At 40.8% G+C, this 25,983-nt stretch overlaps 1 protein-coding gene across 1 annotated transcript in view; it reads right to left on the reverse strand.

The window, feature by feature from the left end:
• ccdc17 (coiled-coil domain containing 17) overlaps positions 1-25,459 on the reverse strand; it is a 41,672-nt gene extending 16,213 nt beyond the window's left edge. The window contains exons 1-8 of the mRNA XM_067989588.1: positions 25,376-25,459; positions 24,630-24,923; positions 14,132-14,290; positions 12,375-12,437; positions 10,016-10,145; positions 7,328-7,481; positions 4,960-5,076; positions 2,772-2,899 (exon numbers count right to left, since the gene is read on the reverse strand). Of these exons, the coding sequence (XP_067845689.1) occupies positions 2,772-2,899; positions 4,960-5,076; positions 7,328-7,481; positions 10,016-10,145; positions 12,375-12,437; positions 14,132-14,290; positions 24,630-24,851 (973 nt within the window). The 5' untranslated portion in view covers positions 24,852-24,923; positions 25,376-25,459. The remainder of the gene's footprint in view (positions 1-2,771; positions 2,900-4,959; positions 5,077-7,327; positions 7,482-10,015; positions 10,146-12,374; positions 12,438-14,131; positions 14,291-24,629; positions 24,924-25,375) is intronic.
• Positions 25,460-25,983: the final 524 nt, after the last annotated feature.

Below are 25,983 nucleotides of genomic sequence, written 5' to 3' on the forward strand. Positions count from 1 at the left end.
CTTTTATTAGAAGTGATTTTCCCAAAATAAGATAAAGTGCATTTATAGTTCTGCATATTTCTTGCATTTCATTTTATAAATGGTACTGCAGATACTACAGGCAAAAGGCTACAAACATTTTTCAGAACAAATTCAGTGCACAATGGTTTATCACATTAAATGACCATGAAAATTTGTATGTATGTGCCTTACATTTACAAACACCCTGTTTAAGTGGCACAACAAAGTCCTGAATCCTGGCAACAATAACTCAATTAGATTTTTTTTTAGGAAAAATGCAATATTAACCCAGTTCATTTCATTCACATTCAAAATCATCTGGCACTTCTATACATGCACCAACTCCACCAAGGTGACACCATTTTTTCTTTCTGCAGTAGATCTGCTGAAGGAAAGAGTAACTAAAATTGGTAGTTTTACAGTACAGCGGTGGTTATGGTACTGGACTAGCGAACCAGAGGTTGTGAATTCAAATCTGACCAAAGGAAATGGTGAAATTGAATGCCCTAAATTTAATAAATTGAGGGCTGGCACCAGAAAAATGACTACGAAAGCTGCTGGGTTTTTGTAAAAACCCAACTGGTTCACTAAGGTCGTTCAGGAAAGGGAACTTGCCTCCCCATCCAACCTGGTCTGTAATTGGTGACTTGCTGACTTCTCATTATCTTTTAATGATCCTATCTTCAGAGCATATTGTGCTGGTTATATTTATAAGTTGTCTTGTGGGAAAAAGTCTAAAAATTTGTACTTCCTTCAATACCTTTTTATATCTTTGCTGCTGCTGCCACACACCATCCATCCCTCAAATGGGAAAATGGGATAGATTGAGCCAGGGAGTATTTTTTAGCATCCCCTTTTCTAGACTTCCAGTGGTTCTTGCTCACAAGCATTCCCTCTGCTTTGCTGCCAGGGAACTCTCCCTCACAAGCATAACATCCAGAAGATTGCCACGGAAATGTAGATGCACCCCTTGCTCTGTAAACTTCTTAAAATTATTTGTTCTTGGGATATGGGTGATGTGGGCAAGACTGTATTTACTGCCCATCCCTAGTTGCCTTGAGGAAATGATTTACTAAGTGAATTGCTGGGCCATTCAGGAGAGGATTAAGAATCAACACGGAAGTATGGGACTGGAGTCGCACGTAGACCAGACCGGGGTGGGGGGGCAAGTTCCCTTTCCTGAACGACCTTAGTGAACCAGTTGGGTTTTTACAAAAACTCAGCAGCTTTCGTAGTCATTTTTCTGGTGCCAGCCCTCAATTTATCAAATTTAGGGTATTCAATTTCACCATTTCCTTTGGTCAGATTTGAATTCACAACCTCTGGTTCGCTAGTCCAGTACCATAACCACCGCTGTACTGTAAAACTACCAATTTTAGTTACTCTTTCCTTCAGCAGATCTACTGCAGAAAGAAAAAATGGTGTCACCTTGGTGGAGTTGGTGCATGTATAGAAGTGCCAGATGATTTTGAATGTGAATTCCTTAAGAACATTCACAGGATTGTAAATTGTCCACTGTTGTTCTTGGCAGTTGTAAATTCTTTACTGGTGGGTTAAGCAACAAAATGACCTAAAATCAGATATTCAAATATTGTACCTATTTCGACCACAACTGGGTTGATGTTTGAATCAACCACAAACTGGGTTGAAGCTGCCCAAACTTATTACTATCAGGGGTAGGAGAGTAGTGTATTAACTCACTGTCATCCCCAATCTCTCAAGTGAATAAGCAACTGTGTAATTGATTACTAGCATCTAATTTTATATTCATCATTTACTACCATTTTAAGTATTAAATTGGTGGGCACAGGGAGAACTCTGTCCTTTTATCTCTGGAACTTAAGCTATCCAGATTGAATAGACTGGGGTTGTTTTCCTTGGAACAGAGGAGGCTGAGGGGTGATTTGATTGAGGTGTACCAAATTATGAGGGGCCTAGATAGAGTGGATAGGAAGGACCTATTTCCCTTCGCAGAGGGGTTAATAACCAGGAGGCGTAGATTTAAAGCGATTGGTATAAGGATTAGAGTGGAAATGAGGAAAGATTTTTTCACCCAGAGGGTGGTGGGGGTCTGGAACTCACTGCCTGAGAGTGTGGTAGAGGCAGAAACCCTCAACTCATTTAAAAAATACCTGGATATGCACCTGAAGAGCCGTGACCTACAGGGCTACGGACCAAATGCAGGAAAGTGGGATCAGGTTGAGTGGCTCGTTTCTCAGCCGGCGCAGACACGATGGGCTGAATGGCCTCCTTCTGTGTCATACATTTTCTATGATTCTATTGTATCCATTGCATACTGATAAATTTACCTCTCGCACAGCTGCAAGAGTCCTAAATGAAATGAGTTTCGACAATCTCCAAGCATGATTCCACAGCTCAAATGCTAAACACAATTGAGCCTCGTTTATATTAAATTCGGAGTCTCAGAGGGGTTAGAGAATGGTTACGGAGAGAAATGAAAAGGGAGTTTTACTTTGCATCTAACTGCTAACTTTTAAGACTAACTTTAAAAGGGAATTTGACAATTATTTGGCAAGGTCATCAATTAAGGGTTACAGCTGGTAAACTGCATGTTTTTCTTGAACTCTGGGCTGCCCTGATCGACCACAATGGTCTTTTCCAGTCCTATACATTTCTATACCTGGATTAGGAATCTTTGATGGTGCCAAAAATGAATAAATGTGTTCCATCTGTTAATATCGCCATCCTTCACCTAGATGAGCACAAAAAACAATCAAGAATCTATAAATTTGACACTGATCTTTACATACTTTTCTTTTTCTCTTTTGGTGGTCGTGCAGACTTTTCCAGAAGTTGAGCCTCTGCCTGAAGGCCATGCATCTGAGCAAGAATAGCCGGATCATTCCCACCACCCTGAAGGTAGACTAGTTTCAGTGCACTAGAAAAGAAGGAAGAAACCATGATGCGGAAATATAGATTTTATCTTAACGTAGCTCGTTAAGGCTCCAGCTTTAACTTTCCTTAAAGGACTCCATTGCATTTGCACCAGCAAAGCAATCCCCAGGAATTCTGGGCCCTGTGCATTCTGTAACCAAGTAAACATTATTAAGTCCAATGAAAAGTACACACCCAAAACGTCATAACCTGTCTTTTGTCATTACAGAAGCTGATTGATCTGCTATGTATTTCCAACATTTTCTGGTTTTATTTAAAATGTTATTAAGAGTTGAATATAAAATTAGTAGAATCATAGAACTTTATGGTGCAGGGGGCAATCGAGCCCCTCACACCTGTGCCGCCTCTTTGAAAGAGCATCAATTTAGTCCCACTTCTCTGCCCTTTTCCCAAACCCTTTTAAATTTGTCTTCTTCAAATATTTATCTACTAGACAATTCCATGTTCTAACAACCCTGTGTAAAAAAAAAAATCTCCTAATCTCTCCCTTCTGTGTCCTCCCATGTGAAGTTAGTAATCAATGAAATGTTACTCAATTGGTGGATTGGGTGCTGCAGTTCATTAGCTAACAGTCCTTTCATCTCTTTAGCCCTTCTCTGCTGGCAATAGAGGTCCAATGTGAAATAAGGTTTCATCGCTTAGAGAGCTTCCAGTCAACAGTATTCCATGTTCCACTACATGAGCTTTAAATTCAGCCCTAATTGACACTGCTTCAGCAACCTGACTGAAAAACCACAAGTATGCAGAATGTAGGCAAGGTGAAACATCAAACTGGTGAGGCTCAGAGAGTTCTTCCATTTATTCATTTCATTCCTCACCTGGAAGTTTTAAATTTGTTGTTACAGTAGGCACCTGAATTGCCAGTGTCTTGTGGCAAAGCAAAGGAGGAGAATGAATTGGGCAGGATAAGTAACCATCAGCTATTTAGGTACCTAATAATTTAAGACCTTTGTCAGCAAAAGAACTGAGGCAAGATTTTCTTCTCCCTTTCTGCTGACTTTGAATTGATCTGGGACACAAGAAGGTTGGAAATAGCCTGTGGAGCCATCCCAATAGCTCCTTACCGATAACCATCACATCTGGGAATTTTTGCTGGAACTGACCTGACTGGTGAATAACTCTACATATTCCAAGTGTGTGGTAATAGTCGGGTGACATCACATGCCACATTTTTCCATCATTACCGCCATAACATCGTTAGACAAAAGGAACACCAGTGCATTATATTACTGGCAGCTAATGTTGCTACAGTGAGCGGAGGGGATTTAAAAATTACAAGGTTCCCTATAGGCGTACAATTGATTGCACTGCCACACCACAAAGAAAGCAAAGGTGGAAATCCTGCTGGGACCCTGCCCAAAAAATGTAAATGAGATTGACACCAGGAAATTCGCCAGAGCTTTAGGAGGAAATCAAGCTGGAGCAAAGCCCGTCACATTGACTTTCCGTCCAAGTGGACAACCCCGTTCTAATGAAGTCCAGGCGTACGTCTGAAGAGCGTTTGATTATTGGCACAAGTTACTTAAACATTTTTAAAGCCCACTGTTAAGACTAGACTTACAACAGCGAATGGAATTTTGGGGTCTATCTTTTTTTTAAATAAAAAATGCACTAGGCAGATATTAAAGAAATGTAAATAAGATGATTCGGGGATTCAAAATTCTTATTTATAAGAGCGACAGTTACTTTCATTTGATTAAAAAAAGCTAGAGATTGAGGTCTTCAAAATGTTGACAGGCACAAATAATGATAATACAAGGAGATTAAACTGGTCACAAGGCAAAAGCACAAACTGGCACCTTAAACAAGATTAGAAATTAGAGGAATTGTGAGAGTCAAGGGAGTTGTGACCAGATATCATGTTAAATCATAACTCAAGTTATGACTAAAAATTAAGTCATCCAAATAGTGATTGAGTCAACATACAAATATGTGTATAACAGAATCCTGAAGACAGATACAGGATAGACACAATTTGGACATTTTTCCAGTGGATAAACAACATTATATTCTATTCTTAAAAAATTTAAATGTTCTGCTCACCCTATTTCAGTGGATAGGCTGTCACTGCTGGCAAACGATATAAAAGTAAGTGGTACTTTTTCTTCCTTTTTCTCTGCAGGAGAATTGTCTGTAACACTGATGGCATCCTGTTTGACTCTAGCACAAAGACATATTTGCAAGTCAGTACTGTAGCTTTTATTTTATTCTTGTCAAAATAACAATGGTCAGTCTGATATTCAAGTGATCCAAACAAATAGTACAAGCTCCCTTGCCTGACATATCAAATTTCACTTTTTCAGCTTCCTACACACGTACGGTTTTCCCTTATCCTTTCCTTTCAGCCGAATATCTTAACAGCTATGGTACTAGGCTACTCAGAGTTTCAGAGGTGATCTTTAGCCGTGACTGGCATTCCAACCTAACTCTCAAACGCAAAATGAAATTTAGCTTCAAACCAGATTTTTACGAAAATATTTAAATACCACAACATGGGTAAATATTACAAATGAAATTATGTCATTAGTCCAAAATTATGCATCATGCAAAAATTATTTTTAATGACAGTTTGCGTTAAAGGTATTGAATGCGATTTTCTTGATTAAAAAATCAGTTGGAGATTACAATCATTTGATTCATTAGACTGCATTATAAAACAATCATACTACTCCTGTATCGAGAAATGAAGCAAGTTTTCACTTTCTAATGTTGTGCACTAAATAATGTAATTAGACCATAATGAAGTTGCAGCATTTGCGTATGTCCGGGGAGGTGGTAGGGTAATTATTCTGGCACAACACAAAGTGGAATACCAACACTAAAGTGGTAAAATCTCTGGTACAAGCACATCTTCCAACTTCAGTTTGTTATTGCCATTGGATCGATTTGTAAATATCAATTGCTGCTTTAATATTCAGATATGAAAAACTGCTAAACAGTTATCAAACAGTTTGAAGTTACAATGAAAGTCATACTAACAAGTAGAATATTTACACCAAAGCGTACACATAAAATTCTAAAATCAACATTAAGTTAGGTTAACAGGATTTTAAAGTGCTGTCACAACTAATCATAGATGTGCAGCAATTGATCCAACAAAAAAATAACCATCCAAGTTGTGTGCTTGTGCGTGAAAACACTGATAACCCCAGGTTCGACAGCTTACAAGAATAGTCCAAGATGGCTGACAAAAATCACACCCAATAAATATAGGTTTCTTTTATTAATCTGTAAGCATACACTCGCCTCTTTATGTAATTAGTATTTCTATTTCCTCAGTGGCTGCCACTGAAAATTGGAATCTTCCTGCTCTAATCTCCAGAGTGCCGCAACACTGGGGAGTGATGCCGGATGATAATGACCTTCCAAATGATTAGCCTCCACTATCTTGGCTTTTAAAACTGCTCAACGTGCATAACAAGCAAATTTCACACTGAGTTAGCTAATCTGCCGCAGCAGTAGCAAATATGCTATTATTGGTGTAAGCACTTGAGAAAGAAGGGAAAATTCAGCGAGCAATTCCCCTCCTGATCATTTTTTTTTTATTCGTTCACGGGATGTGGGCGTCGCTGGCGAGGCCAGCATTTATTGCCCATCCCTAATTGCCCTCGAGAAGGCGGTGGTGAGCCGCCTTCTTGAATCGCTGCAGTCCGTGTGGTGACGGTTCTCCCACAGTGCTGTTAGGAAGGGAGTTCCAGGATTTTGACCCAGCGACAATGAAGGAACGGCAATATATTTCCAAGTCGGGATGGTGTGTGACTTGGAGGGGAACGTGCAGGTGGTGTTGTTCCCATGTGCCTGCTGCTCTTGCCCTTCTAGGTGGTAGAGGTCGCGGGTTTGGGAGGTGCTGTCGAAGAAGCCTTGGCGAGTTGCTGCAGCAACTCTTGATGGAAAGTGTGCATGTGTGGGACATTAGGTTTGGACAAGATCAGGCTTGATTGTGATGCCCCTCCCTCCACAGTGGAATAGCCTGTTGAAACTTATACCAAGTTGACACATAAACAATAGCCATGTGGGCAAGGCACCATGCTGGGGTTCTGGCCAGATGAGTCAGTGACTTAAGAAGAGGGGTTAAAAATGAAGAAGGGAGTGGAGAAGCAGAAAAGAAACTCCAGATTTTATTTTCTGCTGTCCTTCCTGCTGACAATCAAATTACACTTTACATGAAACTTTGAGCCCTTTATAGAGTATTCTTTAAAGATTATATTAGTATTTTCTGATTGACCTGCTATGATTAAGTATAATAACAAATTACAGTAAAAGAAACCAAGGCTTACCAAACAGAAAATTCCCTAATTAAATGAAGTGAATCTATATGATCATCCTATGCTTTTCCAACATAAAGCTGTTAACTGAACAGGAATAAATTCGTTGACTTTTCTGCTCTTTTCTTGTTCATTTGTGTACATACGTGGATTCCATCTGCAGTAGTTCGATCTGCTCTCTGAGTGCATCTAAAGCATATTGATTCTTCTCCTCCTGTACCTTAAGTTCCAGCAGCATCTGCTCAATATGGGTTGTGAAATGCTCTTTGGATGAAAACTCCTCCAGCCGACGACGGATTTCTTAAAAAAATAATGAAGAAGTCCAACAACCCCCTTCAAATTTTGAACTGATGTCGAATTAAATGGAACCATCTACCCTGGACATCACGAGTAAACTGTACATCTTAGCCCCAAAGTTGCAAGTCTCTGCTCCTGGAGCAGGGCCTCGCATAGTAGTAGCACAAATTGGAGAATCAGGCCAGACATCAGCAGGCCCGATTCATGGTGCCCACAATTTACTAGCCATTAAAATCAATAGCCAGAAAATCGGCAGCCCTGTGAATCAGGCACGCTGACCACCAGGCCCAATTCTCCAATCCGTGCTTCTGTTGAGCGCGTCTCTGCACCAGGATCAGAGTCTCTCGGTTTTGGAAATTGTGGCCTCGATATTAGGGTTAAACTCTTAAAAAAGAACACGAAACGCAACCCCAACCAGATGTGTGCATGCCTGCCATTTTTTTTTACATTAGTGGGTAACGTGCCATCCGAGTGTCTTGTCTTGGAGAGGTGGGACACCTCATCAACATATTTAAATTAGGCTTTCACAGTGCAATTGGGAGCCTGATTTAAATTTAACTGCTGTCGAGCGGGTTTCCCAAGGCTCGGGAAATCCAGCAGTGAAAGTCGGCTCCAGAAGGTAAGTGCCTTTCATAGCATTCCTTGTAGGCCAAGAGGAGCAGGAATGCTCCCCCAGGCTCCTCAAGGAAGCCTTTGGCCTCCCTTTTGCTGATTGTGGCTCTCTCTAGCCCTGCCGCGAACACGGCTGATCGCCTACCCCACCCCAAGCCCCGATCTGCAGTCTGCCTCCCTCCTGATTGCAAGGGACCGTCCGCAAGGGTCCCCAGCTGAGGCCTCCTGCCACTGGTTTTCTCGCCCGACAGCCAGTCAGCCTGTCAATTTGCCCGGCTACCAGATGGGAAATGGAAGAAAAAAAAATTATAACGAGGTCTTGCCGTTAAATTCTGCGTGACGTCCGCATCCCCAGTCTTGCCGGGCTCTTCAGCCACTTTCGGGCCCCCTCACTCCCTCCCCGCAAATATCGGGGCCTATATGTCAAAACACTATTGACATTACAATCAGTACTTAATGAAGCAAATAAACTGTGCAGAATGATATTTTATTGATTTGTATTATATACTTGTGCATACATGAAGGAGAAGGGTATCGCATAAATGAGCGAGAAGGGAATGGAGGGATACAGGGGCAGGGTCGGAGGAGGTAATCAGAGCAGGAGGAGGCTCGTGTGGAGTATAAACGCCAGCATAGACCAGTTGGGCTGAATGGTCTGTTTCTGTGCTGTAGATTCTATGTAATATGAGTATTCCTATACATTAACATCTGTCAGAATTTAACTTCAACTACTTGATTTATCAACATTTGCAACTGGACATTGAATTTTTGTAGGTTTTCAACTAATCTTTTAAATAAAAGTTTTACTTCAGAAAGTAAGTTATGTTGAGAGAAAAAGACACTGTCCTATTTACATTTAATTACAGCTTATATAAGATTTATTTGTACAGCTGCTGTGGGTTGGTGAAAGACTAATTATTTGCTGGTGAGTGGAAAATAGTGAAGCTGTGCAAAGTACAATATTTTTGTATATTAACCGTATAAAATCTCAAACCATTTTATGCTCAGGTTTTATCAAAATAACACTTGAGGCCTCTTATCAGGTAAATAATGTTTTCTGAAGTAATTTGTGGAAATATTCAGAATTGACAGAGGATGTTGGTTGAAGATACCTCCTCCCGCTCATTTCCAAGATATGCAAAAAACTGAATAAATTTGGCTGATTAATAAAAAGTATTTTCATTTTCAAAGAATTAGGAATACAATATTTTCCAGGAACCAATCACAAAATAATTCATTCAATATTTGTAAAGATCTATGAGTAGCTTACAAGCCACTGTTGTGACATCCAGCTGTTTTCAACAATGCTGCCAGACTCTCCCACTGCTGAAAGGCACCAGGAATCCAACAACGAACCAAATCCACTTTTCACCTTTCCACAATTCTGTCAAATCGCAGGTTTTCTCCTCCACAGCGCTACCAAACCTTGGCACCCCACCCTTGAACAATCCCCCAGTGCTGCACAACCCCAGATTGGTGGAGGTGGCTTCGGCAGGGGAGTCAAAGGAGCAGTGGTAGAAATCCAGTAACAACTGGGAGAGGGGCAGCAGCGTTGTCCTATGGGACGATTTTAGGGACAGCTGATGGGGGCTGAGCTGCGCCACCTTGCCACTTTTTCTTCCCTTAAGATGAGTTGTTTCATGATGACAAAGCACACTATTTAACATACCACTTTGCCCACCAAGGCTCAGCAAAACTCACCCATAATATTAGCTCAGTCCAATACTAGTCAAGATTGGAACTCTAACCCAGAATGGGAATCCAAAGCTTTTCCACTAGAATTATTGATCAAACTCTACTTTTGTGAAAAGGATAATAATTATGGTTGTCTCTTAAGTAACCAAATAATGTAACATGTGCATTTTATTGGAAGCTAATTCTCTGTGACTCTACAATAGGAAACAGAATGGTATAAAGCTTCCTACCATCTCTTTGCTGCTCCAGATCCCTGTTTCGAGCTTGAATATCTGCTAACTGTCGACCATGCAGCTCTGCTATTTCTCGCACTCGTTCCTGGTGTTCCCAGTCTCTGTAGATTCTGGGGTTCATCTCATGCTGTTCAATATTGATGATATATATATATATATATATATAAAAAACTTAGTGCTACTTGGACAGGTTTAGTTTTAAGAAGCCACCTTCAGAGGTGAACCCAACTGGCTGTCCAAATCAATTAAGCCTTTTTTCCGAGATTCTTACTTGTTTAATTTATTATACATAGTTTACACGGCAACTTTCGGCAATATAGGCCCTTATACACCAATATAAAGTTGCAAGTATAACTGAAATATTACATCTCTAATGCTACATAAACAACCCACTACTCCAGGATCTTCCTGTAAATCTGAGGTTGCCAAACTGGGGGTGGGGTGCCCCCCAAGGATATCAGGGGGACCAGAGGAGGACAGGCTTGCCAAGGAGGAGAGCCACCAATGCAACCTTGCATAACCAGAGGAGACGCATCAAAAGTCTTAAAATTTTAACAAAACTTAGCAAACTTAAGTTTAAACTCAAAGAAAATATATACTAATACAGCCTCCCATTGGGAAATCTCAGCACAGCATGGGATCTTCGAATTCCCGTTGATTTTTAGAAGCAATCAGAGCTGCTTCTGATGCACAGTAATTGTTTACTATGCACCAGAAGCAAGATAATTGGTCCAACTTCCACTTCTAGAAATCAGCAGGAATTCAGATATTTGTGCTGAGATTGCCCTACGCTATTACCATTTCAAACTACCGGCTAAAACTCATTTCACCCCCATTTTTCTTAAAAGAGGGGGCATGCAAGTGGCATGAATCTCTGAAGGAGGAGCACAGCAAAAAAGGTTTGCGGAGATTTGCAGTAGATCAAAGATACATCTCCTTCTGGAATGTGCCTTTGCAAAGAAGGTCTGGAGAGAGATGCAGTGGTATCTGTCCAGGTTCGTCCCGAGCAGTTCCGTAACGCAGGACTCTGTTTCCAGGGACACACACCAAGACAGACATCAACTGCTGCTGGAAGACCATCAACTCAGTGAAAGACGCCCTTTGGTCTGTCCGAAACTTGCTGGTCTTCCAGTGCAAGGAGCTGTCCTTGACCAAGTGTTGCAGACTGGCACATTCCAAGGTCCAGGACGACGTGCTCAGGGATGCAATGAAGCTGGGTGCGGCCGCCGCAAAGGCTCTGTGGGGAAAGGCAGCCGTTTAGAGCCCTCCCGCCATTGTATACCGAGGGGCTGCAATCAGGGAAAAACCCCCTCGGGCAGAATGTAAAATACAAACTTATGAAATGAAATGTAATGTATCTGCAATGAACCTGTAATCAATAAGATGTATTGATTGTAATGCAAAGAGGCAGCCTAGAGTGTCATGAACTGTAATTATGTATGATGTACAATTGTCTTGTTGGAATCGTATTTGAACTGTACTTCATGAATCTTGCAAATTGCATAATCTGTATTGCATACGTTTGAAATGTGATATGACAACTGTATTGTATGTATTGTTGCAAATTTTATGAATAAAGTACATTTTTTGAAAAAGAAAAACCCCAAAATTCTTTTCTTCACTGTCAACTGGCTCCTTAAACACCAATCCCCGCTTCCCTCACCCTCACCTCCAACAGTTGAGAGGTAGTTCATGGACTTATTTATCACTAAGGTGGAGACCGTTACCACTGATTCTCCCTTCCCCTTGATTACCAAGCCAATTTAAAAAATCTCTCTCATTCAACATCACAAAGTTGTGTGGCCATTTTTTTTTAAACAATCTAGACAATTGAAGAAAATACCATACCTCTTTGTTACCTAATGCACAGGTCTGGTTATTTGTTGGTGTGAATAGGGAAAGACTATTTCCTCTGATTGTGGAGTCAGCGATGAGGGGTTATCAATTTAAAATGATCAAGAGAATAAGCAAAGTGGTAAGGAGCAACTTGTTTTTGCAGCAATCCGTTAGAGCATGGAATCCTTTGGCACAGGGAATATTTACGTCAAAGACCATTGCATCTTTAAGGGAAAACTGGATAAATATTTGAAGCAGAGGAAGATACGGGATATGGGGAGAGAAAAGGGCAGAGGGACTAGCTTTGGATTGCTCCACTAAGTGTCGGCAGTGGGCCGAATGGCCTCCTTCTATGCTGAAAACTTCTATGATTCATGCTTTGTGTAAGTAAAAGAAAAAAAGTGCAGTCTCTGATTGCAGGCAAGGAGAATTGCTAGTTAAAATCTCAAATAGAGAATTATGTTAATGTACGCTGCACGTAGTAAATAGCTGACTAGTTAAATGATAAGCTTTCCCATACCTCTCCTTGCCAGGATCTGTATGTGGGCAAGTTTTCTTCAATCGACATCCTCAGTTTGTGAAACTAAATGGATATTAAAAATAAGCAAGGAATCAGAATGAAATGCACAGATCGATTGTTAAAAACTTTCTGCTTAGCAAAAAGGTCTAGTCTTTTAAAATGGATGAAAAGACATCTAAGAGCAAAAAACTGCAAATGTCAGAAATCTGAAACAAGAACAAAAAATTCTGGAAACACACAGAAGGACAGGCAGCATCTGTGGAGGAAATTGGCAAGTTAATGTTTCAGGTGTAGACTTTTCAGCAGTTCTCTTCACAGATGCTGACTGACATCTGTGAAGAGAACTACCGAAAAGTCTACACCTGAAACATTAAATTGTCAATTCCCTCCACAGATACTGCGTGTCTTCTGAGTGTTACCAGCATTTTCATTTTTTGTTTTTAAAAAAGATACTTTTTTTTCTTCTCACCACTTTTTTTTTTCCACCTCCCCAAAAGCTGTTTCTTCCTTTCCAGGGTTCCAAAGGTGCCAGATACTCTCCAGTCCCTTATCAAAGTGACTATTATTCCTATGAAAGTTTGACAGTGAATGCCAGCACACTAAAACCCAAGGGGCATAATAGCCAAGCACAATTCTGTCCTAGCCCACCATCTGCAGAGTTGGAGTTCCAGTTGGAGTTACTGGATAACCATCAGGAGCAGAAAATCCTGGCCAATTTTCTGCTCTCTAACATATCTACCACCTCCCTGACAGAGATCAGCTAATTCAGCACAAACCAGGGATTGAACCTGGGGCTTCCTTGTTTGTTAGGCTCAGCTAGGCAGTGAATAAACTCACAGCTATCAGAGGAGCTAGAATGGTAACAGGCTATATTTTAGTTATGGACAAAGTTTAAGCTGCTCTATCTTATGACTGATCCAGTTGAAAAAGAACTGTATTGTTTTGAGTTACACTAATTCAGTATTTTATAAGAAATTACCATACAAGAGCTGATTTTCTGCTCAGATTGCAATAGCAATGCGCCTACCACACTTTCAGGGCAATGATTCTCCCTCGAACTTCTCCGTGTTATTCTTCAATAATCCCAAAGTGCCATTCGCCATGCCAACAAACCATGTCCCATTCACTGTCATTATATAAAATTCCAATGGGTGAAACCATATCACATTCACTACCATTTTATGGAATTTCAAAATGCCAAGCTACACACCTTGACTCTCATTGCACAGAATTCCAATTTGGCACTCTAAGTTCCATTCAGTTCGCTTGTGAAAATTTCCTCAATTCGAGCGCAAGACTTACATTTTTGCTCAGTGCATGAAATATAGCCAATCCACTGCCAGATCTCACCGAGAAAGTAGCACACTGTAGAAGTGGAAGCACTTCGGTATGCGTATATTTTTATTAAAGAACTGATTACAAAGATTTGCAAATGGTGACTGATGACAGTTTCTAGAAAGTGTAAATAAAATTTGAATTAATCAGTCACAAAAAGCCAGTTGCCCTGGTGATATCTTATTTATTCTAGACGGGCACTGGATGGAAAATTATGGATGCATTAAATGAATCATAAAAAGAATAAACTAATCTCCAAGTTCAGGTAATTCTTTGCACCCCCACTCCCTTGGACCTACCATTAGTGGCCGTGCCTTCAGTCGTCAAGGCCCTAAGCTCTGGAATTCCCTCCCAAAACCTCTCTGCCTCTCCATCTACCATTAATATACTGCTTTGCATTCATTCACGTGGTATTGCCTTACCTCATCAGTCAATCTTCTAAAGGTATGACTGTCAGGCAAACTGATTTCAGGTTGCTGTCCCCTCAAGAGATTCCATTCCCTTTCATTATGTGAATTAATATAAAGGTGCGTCTCTTCCTCTTGTTGCTGTCGAAATCTTTCCTTCTTATTTTTCTTGTCCTGGATATGAAGTATCCATATTGGAAAAAAAAATATGTTCTCTCTTGGTCTGTCTGAATGCCCACCAAATGAATAAATTATCTACTGTTAAAATCTGCATCAATGTCTTACTCTACTTCAATATTTAGCATATATCAATACAAGTGATCTGTAGCGAATATAGAGATTTTTTTTAAACACACTGCTTTGCAAGCCATACCAGAAGTGTACTTTAATTTGGGAGTGGCAGGGTAGGTATATGAATTCTCTACTAGCACAAAATCTCAGCCAGCTCGCAAGAGAGTAGTCGCTCAATTTGTGTTGAATTATAAAACATTTTGTGGTATGGATCTGTACCTGTTAGAAACTATTTGAAATCTCCTCAAATTCCTTTCACCTAGAACTAGGCAGAAAGCTAAAAACCAGGGGTTAGCATTCTCAGGAATACTTCCTGTGAAACAGACTAAGCCAGATGAGCAGAGCAATATTAAGCAATTCAGCTCATAGTCCCAGTAAGTAAACTGCTTGTATTTCCATTACCTATACAAATTCTAGAAGCATTAGAAATAAACTGACAGAATCACAGCAATTCACTACAGCTCCAATGCCTGAGCTGATAGATCAGGGAGTAGATTAGAACAGGATTTGGAAAGATTGGGGAAGTGGGCCCAAATGTCCTTCATAGAAACAAAGAAAATAAAAGTGCTGGAAATTAAAAACACCAGTTTTCACAAGGATTCTTCCTGTGCATTTCTTAATTTATTTTTCATACAATAGCTTTTAATGGACTTTTTATTCAAAATGTCCAATGGATCAGTTTTGTTGTCAAATTCCCAATGGATTTGCACTCTGGCTGCCAGCTTCTGTCCACTCTCTACTACCACATGGTAAACACAATTTTCAGGCTTAAAGCTAGGAATTCCAGATGATACAGATCTTTCATTGTGTTTACAAAGTTAAAAGAAACAGAAATAGGCTATGGGTTTTCATTATTACTTTGAAAACAATTTACAAGTGTATATATATCATTTACAAAGCGATCAGTCACGCTATCACTTGAACAGATCTCAAAACAAAACAAATGCTAATCACTTAGCAACATGTTGTTTTCATTCCACAATGTCAAGAGAACACCAGCTTTCAAACAAAACAACTGCTGCATTAGGATCTTTCCATGGCTAGAATTGGCAATTATAGTTGAATTTTATTTTTATAAACCCCTGGGGATCAGGATAATGGTTATTCTGAAATCTCATCATATTACAGAATAGTTTTTAGTAGAAGCAGTCTTGTACTATGCTGGGGTTACTGGTGCTATAGAACGTATCATATCTACAACTACTGGGTGGATTCCTCAGCTTTGGGGCAACGCGGCAAGGATCACACTTAATGCAATCTTGAACATATTCAGTTGACTTTTTGGCTGCAGATCTTTCCTATTAGCTGAGAAAGCTCTGTACAGGATAACATGCAAAGTAGTGCAATTTTGACCTATATGGATGGGTTGAGTGCTGTGACCACTCACAGTCAGAGAGAGAGAGAGAGAGTCAGGATTGTCATCTATAGCAGCAAAATGTAAAGGATGAGATTTGGAACTATGTGGCATAGTTGTTTAAAACACTATTTCACCTTTCAGACCCAGTTACAAACTCAGCTGGACTGATAGGATGCAGATCTCCCCTCTAAGGTAATAGTGTTCCAGATGCTGAATCTGAGGATTTACGAAGGTAAGCAACATTCTTCTGCTGGCCCTGCTAAAAATATTTCAATTTCAGGCCGCATGTTGGTTTTCTTTCATATATTGTGGCAAAACTCAATGACAAAACACACATCATTATGTGATGTAATACAGGGCACACAATCCACAAACTGGATTACAATTGTACAGCAAACAGCTTCAAAGGCTACCCATTCAAAAGCAACACATTGTACTGATTCAATTTTTAGCTATTGCCGCCCAATTATCTTGAGAATAATCTGCATGAACTATTTCATGCCAGACTTTAACAGATGCTGACACAGCATCGATCCCAAAGGTGCAGCATAACCAGAATATACGGTGGATGAAGTGCACAGCACAAAACTAGTCGACGTTAGCTCCAATTGACATTAATGTAAACATTAAAAGTAGCAACACAGGTTATCAAGGCCATAAAAATGCAAACAAAGCACTGGGGATTCATTTCTAGAAGAATAAAATTGAAAAGCAGAGAAGTTTTGTTCAACTTGTATAAAACCTTGGTTAGACCACATTTGAAGTACTGTGTACAGTACTGGGACCCGATATTAGGAGGGCGGCGGGTTCACAGTGGGGGGTCGACTGGGCGCGTGGGTAACTTGCCCAGTGAAATCGGGGTGCTCCGCATGGAATCGCAAGCTAATTGGAGCCACTTACCTGTGTTTCCGGGTTTCACGCTGGTAAGCTGCGCAGCGGGCAGACTGCGTATGCGCAGCATAGGCTGTCATCTGGACGAGCCCTATTTAAAGGGGCAGTCCTCCACTGACTGATGCTGCAGGAAATAGGAAAAATTACAGCATGGAGCAGCCCAGGGGGAAGGCTGCTCCCAGGTTTAATGATGCCTCACTCCAGGTATTATTGGATGGGGTGAGGAAGAGGGGGAGGACAGAGATCTTCCCCCCGGCAGGAGGAAGCGGCCTGCCTATGCCACCAAGAAAGCCTGGCTCGAGGTGGCAGAGGTCGTCACCTGCACCACCAACATATCGCGCACCTGCATACAGTGCAGGAGGCGCTGCAATGACCTAAGTAGGTCAGCCAAAGTGAGTACACTTACTCTTTCCCCTACACTCCGTCTGCCTCATCTCCTTCTGCACTGCCAACACTACTCTATCACATCACTCTTCACACCCACTCAAAGCTCATCCTCATCTTACCTGCACTTACTCACCCACTCAACCCAATCCTCATACAATCTCATGGCTTAACTGTGGATGTGTCACAGCACTGTGTTGTGGGGCTCCACGTGTCAGAGGTGGATGGCGTGGCCAGCAAGGCTGGTGTTGCTGTTCGTCCTCCGAGGAGGTCATGACTGCAGCTACGGCGGCCCCCATCCTGAAGATGTACATTTGAGGGGGTCCGCAAGGTAGGTACATGTGTCTGGACACCGGGGTAAGCGTGCAAGTTGGTGAATTTTATTGTTCGGAGGAGGGTGGTGGAGGCCAAACTTTGTCCAAAGTGACAGAATATCCTCCTGCAATGAGTGAGGGTCTCCCCCCCCCCCCACCCCCACCCCCCACACTGCCTGTCAAATGGACCTTTGCAGCTGCCACAGGCTGATGGCTGCAACAGGTCCATTTGAACTGGGAGTGTTTCCCCCAGTATGGGAAACAGTCCCAGTTGTTTGCAAAATCCCACCCCTCCTAAAATGTCATGTTAATCAGGTTTCTAAATGACCTGAAATACCTTAATGATGATTACTTTAAGTGGCACCTCGCCGGCTGGAATTGCCAGCAGGAGTCCCACATGTCAGCGGGTCACTGGGGAACCTGGAATTGGCGGGTTGGAGCCGGGCTCCAGACTCGCTCCAGGAATCCCCGATTTTCACAGCCCCCCCGCCACAAACGCACCCGCTCGGGGTTGTGAAAATCGAGCCCCTGGTCTCCATATTACAAAAAGGGAATAGAGGAACTGGAGAAGGTGCAAACAAGATTTACAAGAGTGATACCAGAACTGAGAAGTTATAACTATCAGGACAGGCTGGGGCTCCTTTCTCTAGAAAAGAGAAGGCTGAGGGATGACCTGATAGAGGTCTTTAAAATTATGAAAAGGTTTGATAGGGTAGACGTAGAGAAGATGTTTCTGCTTGTGGGGATCCAAAACTAGGGGTCATAAATAGTCACCAATAAATCCAATAAGGAATTCAGGAGAAACTTCTTTACCTGGAGAGTGATTAGAATGTGGAACTTGTTACCAAGTGGAGTAGTTAAGACGAATAGCATAGATGCATTTAAGGGTAAGCTAGATAAGTACATGAGGGAGAAAGGAATAGAAGAATACGCTGATAGGGTTAGATGAAGTAGGGTGGGAGGATGCTCGTGTCGAGCATAAACACCGGCACAGATCAGTTGGGCTGAACGGCCTGTTTCCGTGCTGTAAATTCTATGAAATTGTAAGCAAACTTTACTTTCTTCTCTCAATGTCACTTATCTCCTCAAAAAAAAAGGAAAGAAAAAAAATAATCCAAGCATCCTGTTCCCTTTCATGGACTGACTTAATTGTTTTTGACATTTTTCTTTCAAAGCAACATCTAACTGCAAAAACTGACCTCCTGCACCTTAGCTTCCAGTCCCAACCCTCGCACTCTCCTGGTTAAAACCTGACTGATTGCCCATGTGTCGCTTTTTTTGCTTTTCTCTGTGTTCCCAACATATGGGAGACCTGTCTCTCTGACTTCCTCATCAGTAGGCCTGTCAATAAGACCACCAATTCTCTTTCTCCACAGAATGTGAATCTCAAGAAACCATCTCCATCCATTCTTCAAATGAATAGGGACCATCTTGGCTTAATGGCTGAATCAATTGACTCTCATGGTCTTCATTTGAAGTAGACTGTGAGTGACAACATTCACAAACTGGTTCATCTAGCCTTAAAACACATTTTCAAGGCATTGCTCCTTAACAAACAAACCTTCTGTCCCAATAGCTACAGCTTGTGGCTTTTTAAATGTGCAAAACCACTTATGTTCTAAAGCACAAATATTGCACATAACTAATTCTTAAATCCATATCCAACAATTTCCATCCAAGGATGGAGTTGGCAGGCAGGATTTTAAACGTCCTCACTGATATCTTTCAAAGCTCATCGGAATTGGGTTGACCCCCAGTGTTAAAAAAAAAAGGCCAAAGGATGAACCCTTAAATTACAGGTCTGTACGCCTCATCTCAATCTGGAACACAGACTTTGAAGAGGGATAGCATAAGGGATCAGCTGAGAGGACAGGATCTGATTACAGAGAAGCAGCAGGATTCAGAATGGCCAGTTTATGACTGACCAATTTACTAGATTTCTTTGTACAGTTCACAGATCTTGTAGATTAGGGTGAAGCAATGGATGTTATTTACCTGGATTACAGGATAGCATTTGACACTGTCCACCTAAAACTGATTCACACAGCGAGTGCCCCTGGGATACATAGTGAAATATTGAGCTGGAATGATACATAGGTATACAATGAAGAGTGATGGTGAGTGGGGAGGAAAGTGGCTGCCAATGGAGTCTCACAGGGGTTGATGTTGGGATTGTATTGTTGATTAAGTCATTTATAAAAATTGAGAATGGAATATCGTCCAAAGTTTGTGGCTGACACAATACTAGTGTATATTACTGGCCACCAAATAGTGGGAAGGAGATAGGGGAGCACATTTGCAAATTACAGAAAGATGCAAAAACTATACAGTAGTGATTATGGGGGGCTTCAAATATCTCAATATAGACTGGGATAGTAACAGTGTAAAGGGCAAAGAGGGGGAGAAATTCCTGAAATGTATACAAGAGAACTTTCTTGGTCAGTGTGTATCCAGCCCAATGAGGAAGGAAACAGTGCTGGATCTGGTTCTGGGGAATGAAGTGGGACAAGTGGAGTATGCTTCAGTGGGGGAGCATTTGGGGAACAGTGATCATACTATTAGGTTTAGAATAGTTTGGAAAAGGACAAGGAACAATTAGCGTAAAAATACTTAACTGGAGGAGGGCTAATTTAAGTAAATTAAAAGGGGATCTTGCCCAGGTGGATTGGAATCAAAATTTAGTAGTCAAAACTGTAATTGAACAATGGGAGGCCTTCAAGGAGGAGATGGTTCAGGTACAGAGTGTAGACATTCCCACCAGTGGGGGTGGGGGGGGGAAGGAAGGACATCCAAAACTAGAGCACCCGGGATGACGAAAGATATAGAAATTAAAATGAAACAGAAAAAGGAGGCTTATGACAAGTGCAAGGTTCATAGAGAACCAAGCTAAATACAGAAAGTACAGAGATCTAAAGCAGGGAATAAGAAGGGCAAAGAGAGAATATGAGAAGAGATTAACAGCCAACATAAAAGGAAACCCAAAAGTCTTTTATAAACCTATAAATAGTAAAAAGGTAAAGGAAGGGTGGGGCCGAATAGGGACAAACAAGGAGATCTTCTTGTGGAGACAGAAGGTATGGCTGAGGTGCTAAATGAATACTTTGTATCGGTCTTCACTAGAGAAGGGGATACTGCCATCGTAGCAGTAAAGGAGGAGGTAGTAGCGATATTGGATAGGATAAAAATAAAGAAGGTACTTAAAAGGCTGACGGTATTCGAAGTGGAAAAGTCACCCAGTCCAGATGGGATGCAACCTAAGTAACTGAGGAAATTGCAGAGGGTCTGGCTACAATCTTCCAAACCTCCTTAGATATGGGGGCAGTGCCAGAGGACTGGAGGATTGAAAATGTTACACCCCTGTTCAAAAAAGGGGAGAGGGATAAACCCGGCAATTAGAGACCCACATATCCAAGTTTGCCAATGACACAAGATAGGCAGCATTGTAAGCAGAGTAGATGGAAGAATAAAATTAGAGAGATATTAATAGATTAAGAGAATGGGCAAAACTGTGACAAATGGATTTGAATGTAAGCAAGTGTGAGGTCAACCACTTTGTACCTACAAAGGATAGATCAGAGTACTTTCTGAATGGTAAAAAGCTCGAAACAGTGGAGGTCCAAAGAGACTTAGTGGTCCATGTATATAGATCATTGGAATGTCATGGACAGGTGCAGAAAATAATCGAAAAGGCTAATGGAATGCTGACCTTTATATCTAGAGGACTAGAATATAAGGGAGTAGAAGTTATCCTACAGCTGTACAAAGCCCTGGTTAGACTACAGCTGGAGTACTGCGTTCAGTTCTGGGCACTGCAGCTTAGGACGGATATATTGGCCTTGGAGGGAGTGCAGCATAGATTTACTAGAATGATACCTGGACTCCAAGGGTTAAATTACGAGAAGAGATTACACAAACTAGGGTTGTATTCTCTGGAATTTAGAAGATTAAAAAGTAATTTGATTGAAGTTTTAAAAATATTAAGGAGAACTGATAGGGTAGATAAAGAGAAACTATTTTCGCTGGTTGGGGAGTGATATAGTTTAGTGGGAAGAATGAGGAGAGACAATATAAACTAAATGGTACAATTTTAAAGGGGTAAAGGAACAGAGAGACCTGGGGGTGTATGTACACAAGTCTTTGAAGGTGGTAGGACAAGTGCAGAAGGCTGTTAAAAAAGCATATGGGATCCTGGGCTTTATTAATAGAGGCATAGAGTACAAAAGCAAGGAAGTTATGCTAAACTTTTGTAAAACACTGGTTAGGCCTCAGCTGGAATATTCTGTTCAATTCCAGGCACCATATTTTGGGAAGGATGTCAAGGCCTCATAAGAGATTTACTAGAATGGTACCAGGGATGAGGGACTTCAGTTATGTGGAGAACTGGAGACGCTGGGGCTATCCTCCTTAGAACAGAGAAGGTTAAGAAGAGATTTGATAAAGGTGTTCATGATCATGAACGGTTTTGACAGAGTAAATAAGGAGAAACTATTTCCAGTAGCGGAAAGGTCACTAACCAGAGGACACAGTTTTAAGGTGATTGGCAAAAGAACCAGAGGCGACATGAGGAAACATTTTTTTTTACGCAGCAAGTTGTAATGCCCGAAAGGGTGATGGAAGCAGATTCAATAATAATTTTCAAAAGGAAATTGGGTTAATACTTGAAGGGAAAAAAATTACAGGGCTATGGGGAAAGAGCAGGGGAGTGGGACTAATTGGATAGTTCTTTCAAAGAGCTGGCACAGGCACGATGGGCTGAATGGCCTCCTTCTGTGCTGTAACATACTATGATACTAAATTGATGCATTGGCCAATGATACTAACCCATGTGTGATAATCCAAAGGGATCTGGACAGGCTAGATCAATAGGCAGGAAGCAAATAGAGTTCAACATGGATGAGTGCTAAGTCATTAGATGAGACAGAAGTGGCAAGTATGTGGAATACATTATTAAATGGCAAGATGCTTCAGGTAACAGCAAGAGATCTGAAGATTTTGGTATACAAGTTGTTGAAACAGATGACCTCCAACCACCCCAAACAAGGTCCGCTTTATCAAAGAGGGCGTGACGAGGGGAGGAGACTCCAAGGCCTCAGATGTTTCGAGCAGCTGAGTAAAAGGTGGTGTTCTGGCCTCCCAGCTGGTAGAAATGAGGCCCACCTGAGGGTTCAAGCCAGAACATCTGAAGGCAGAAGCGAGCACAGCAAGAAAATTGGCCCCTTTTATCCCTTGATGAGTCTGTGCCCACTACACTCCCCACCGCCCCCCCCCACCCCACCTGCAATGCTTTGGCAGGTGCCAGAGATACAATCATAGTGGCATGGGAGACCATCGGCTTTATGTTAAAAAGAAAACCTCCTCCTCAACCAGCATACTCTGGCAGTGTCATTGTCAGAGGTTCTCGGTAGACAGATCCCAGCACATCCACCAGCATCAAAGGCCCGTGGATTTTCAGAGCTAATATTTTAACTGTGGCCAAACTAATGATGTGAAGGTTTAGCATTACCTTTAGCCCCCATTTATAAAATTACAATCTACATTTCAAAAAAAAGCTTTATGAATTTGCCTTCCTACTTTTAAACATGTGTATCTGAACACCTAAGTGTCTCTGTTCCTCTTTGAGTTTTAGCACTTAGCCTATGTTTCCAATCCTTATTCTCTCTCGATACGTATCACCTCATATTTCTCCACATTAAATTTCATCCAATCTACTGATAAATATGGCCTCCTGAATTCACTTAAAATCCACTTCACAGTAAACAACACTTACTAATTATGATATTGCGCCCCTAAACCACAGTCCAGATCATTTATAGGAAGACAAAATAGTTCCAATACTGACTCTGGGGGACATCACTGTTTAATCCCTCCAGTCCAAAAAAATCTTTTGCTACCCTCTTTTCTGCCCTTTAGCTAACTCTATTCATGCAGCCATATTCCCTTTGTACTGTATACCTTTTCAAAAAAAAAATCAACAAGCCTCTTATGCCACACCTTATCAAATACTTTTGGAAAATCCAAATGTACAACATCAACTGCATTTCCTTCATTACCATTATTTCCTCTAAAAATGCTATTAACTTTGACAGTGATAACTTGCCTTTTACAAATCTATGCTGGGTGTCCTTAAATAACCCATGTATTTCTAAGTATTGTTGCTATCCCTTGTTATGGCCTCTAGAAGCTTATCCAAGACTGATAATAGGTTGATTGGTCTAAAATTACTCCGTGTTCTCCCTTCTTGAATAGATGTCATATTGACAACCCACAGTCCTGACACAACTTGAGATACATCCCCAGAAGAATACACAAGTGAACTTGACGAGATTAAGAACTCATCGTGTGGAACAGCACCTATTTCCCATTGACCTACGGCACACAATGACAGCGCACTAATGCAGTGTGACATGAATAGACTAAATCTGAAGTGTTAAGAATCTTCAGATGCAATACAATAAATGCACTGAGGTATCCACTGCACAGAAACATATATACGAGATACATATCTACAAGTACTGGATTATGAGACAAAAAAGTATCACAGACTGAACAATTCTTCAATGCTCCGGCCCTGGTTTGTGGGTTGCATGGCTTATTTCCTGCAAGCCACTACTATTCCAATGTGTCCTTCATTTATACCACATGCCCTGGTATGGCTGATTAAAAATAAGAATTTTAATTATTTTGCTATTTCAAAGCCTTATTTTAAAGATTTCTATAATGTTCAATGTTTTGCAGAGCTTGGGTAGTTGGTGGATTGTCTTCACTGTTAATGGTCCATCCGAGGTCAATTTAGGATTTTCTTCTTGAATAAATCAGTTAAAGATGGCCCAAATGCCCTTCCTCGTTGTATTCATCATATAATCTTGTGAATGTCGCCAGGAGCTCAGTGTAATTATAGGCCTCTCTGTTCACAGTAAAATGCTTTGCAAAACAGAATGGAAAGCAGAAGGGAGGAAGCAGCACCATAGGAAGGCTTAACAGAGCAGCAAGAACAAGACACAGACAGATCTGTAAGAAGACAAATGCATGCGAGATAAGTGTGCAGGAAGACACAGTGCACAAGAAGAAATTGAGAACTAGCAGCTAGTACTCTTGTGGGAAGGGGTTGAAGGATGCACAAAAATTGCATAGTCTGAAAATAGGAGTGTAATATTTGTAAACCAGTGTGCATAAACCAGAGACAAACCCCAAGTGTAGTACAAGCATACACACATACATTGCCTTTTCCATCATGTAAACCCCACACATTAGCAAACATATACACATATGGCCTTACCATTTCATCTGGAGTGTTTGTTTTTCCTGGCTCAGTTATTCTCCACCTGTTGATTCCATTTCCATGATTTTTAGGCAGGCAGTCTCTTGGCTTCTGATTTAACAAGGAAGAATCTCCAGCATAATTGCCAATGCAGAACTTGTCCTTGTGTTTTTCTAACAGCACTAAGGATCTGAAGTTCATGTTACAGTTGTGACAATGGAAATTCCCCAAATCCATCATCCTGAAGTCGGCAAAGTATTCCTCAGTCACTTCAGTTTAAATAAAGGCTTGGTATAATTCAAACTCTCAAACCTGCACACGATCAGATAAGTTTTCAAACTTTCACAGCAATTAACATGGCATTTACCAATAGGTATTTTCAAAAACTTTTTTTCTTTGTTAAAAACAACTACTTTTTAACACTGTTGCTTTTATGACCTCCAGACTTTGCACTTTCTTGAAGCATTTTGAAATTTAAACTTCCTGTATATTTTCACTTTCCCACAACAAATAAATAAATCAAAATATATAATTTCAGTAAAATCAACATAACAGTTAGCAACAGAAATAAGTACTTCACTAATGTTTTCTACAACAAAGTCCAATGGAGTGTTGCTTTAAATGATTTGTCTTCAGATGTCAACTTGACAACGTCAACATTTAAAATCCTTAACAACCATTACATTGTATAAACCTCATACATAAAATACACTACAATTAAGTCTCCACACAAGGGTGTCAATTCCATTTTTCCTGCAACAAACCTGTTATTCAAGTATTCTGAGACATGTCTTTTATATTTCTTCTAAAATATCTTCACTTAGGTGGTTTGCATTTTTTGAAGCAGTAAGTTGTTTGGTTTGAATGATTGCTGCTAGGAAACTGTAGGAGGGCAGGGCACTTTGATATGACAGGTTAATCTTTGTGAAAAAATGACTGCTGTTAAAGGGGCATTGTCATCTTGTTGAATTGTGCGCAAATTGCTTTACCACATTAACAGAGGAAGCAAAAATGACACTTTAAGGAAACCATTTATTGCCTATTGCACTTAGAACTTCAAATTAGTTTTTCTTTAAGTACTTAAGGTAATACAAAAAAGAAAAGGCATTCAAAAGACGACTTCTGCAATTGCTGCACTATTAACTTACCCCAGTGGTTGTTGCAAGAATTGAGTCTACCTGAAAATTCTCTAAATGAGATCCAGTACCTCTAAAGGGGTACTGTCATGTAGCAAACTGTTTTAGACGATAATCTACTAGATTTTAATTTGCAGTCCTTGCTTTTCTATTCAGTGTCTCCATGTATAAAGCCATATCAAGTTCAGCTTCAATGATGTCATGAAGGAGACAGGCAACTGTGGCCGTAGTCCTAG

The sequence above is a fragment of the Heptranchias perlo genome, chromosome 9, assembly GCF_035084215.1.
Source record: "Heptranchias perlo isolate sHepPer1 chromosome 9, sHepPer1.hap1, whole genome shotgun sequence".
In the NCBI taxonomy this organism is placed as follows: Eukaryota; Metazoa; Chordata; class Chondrichthyes; order Hexanchiformes; family Hexanchidae; genus Heptranchias; species Heptranchias perlo.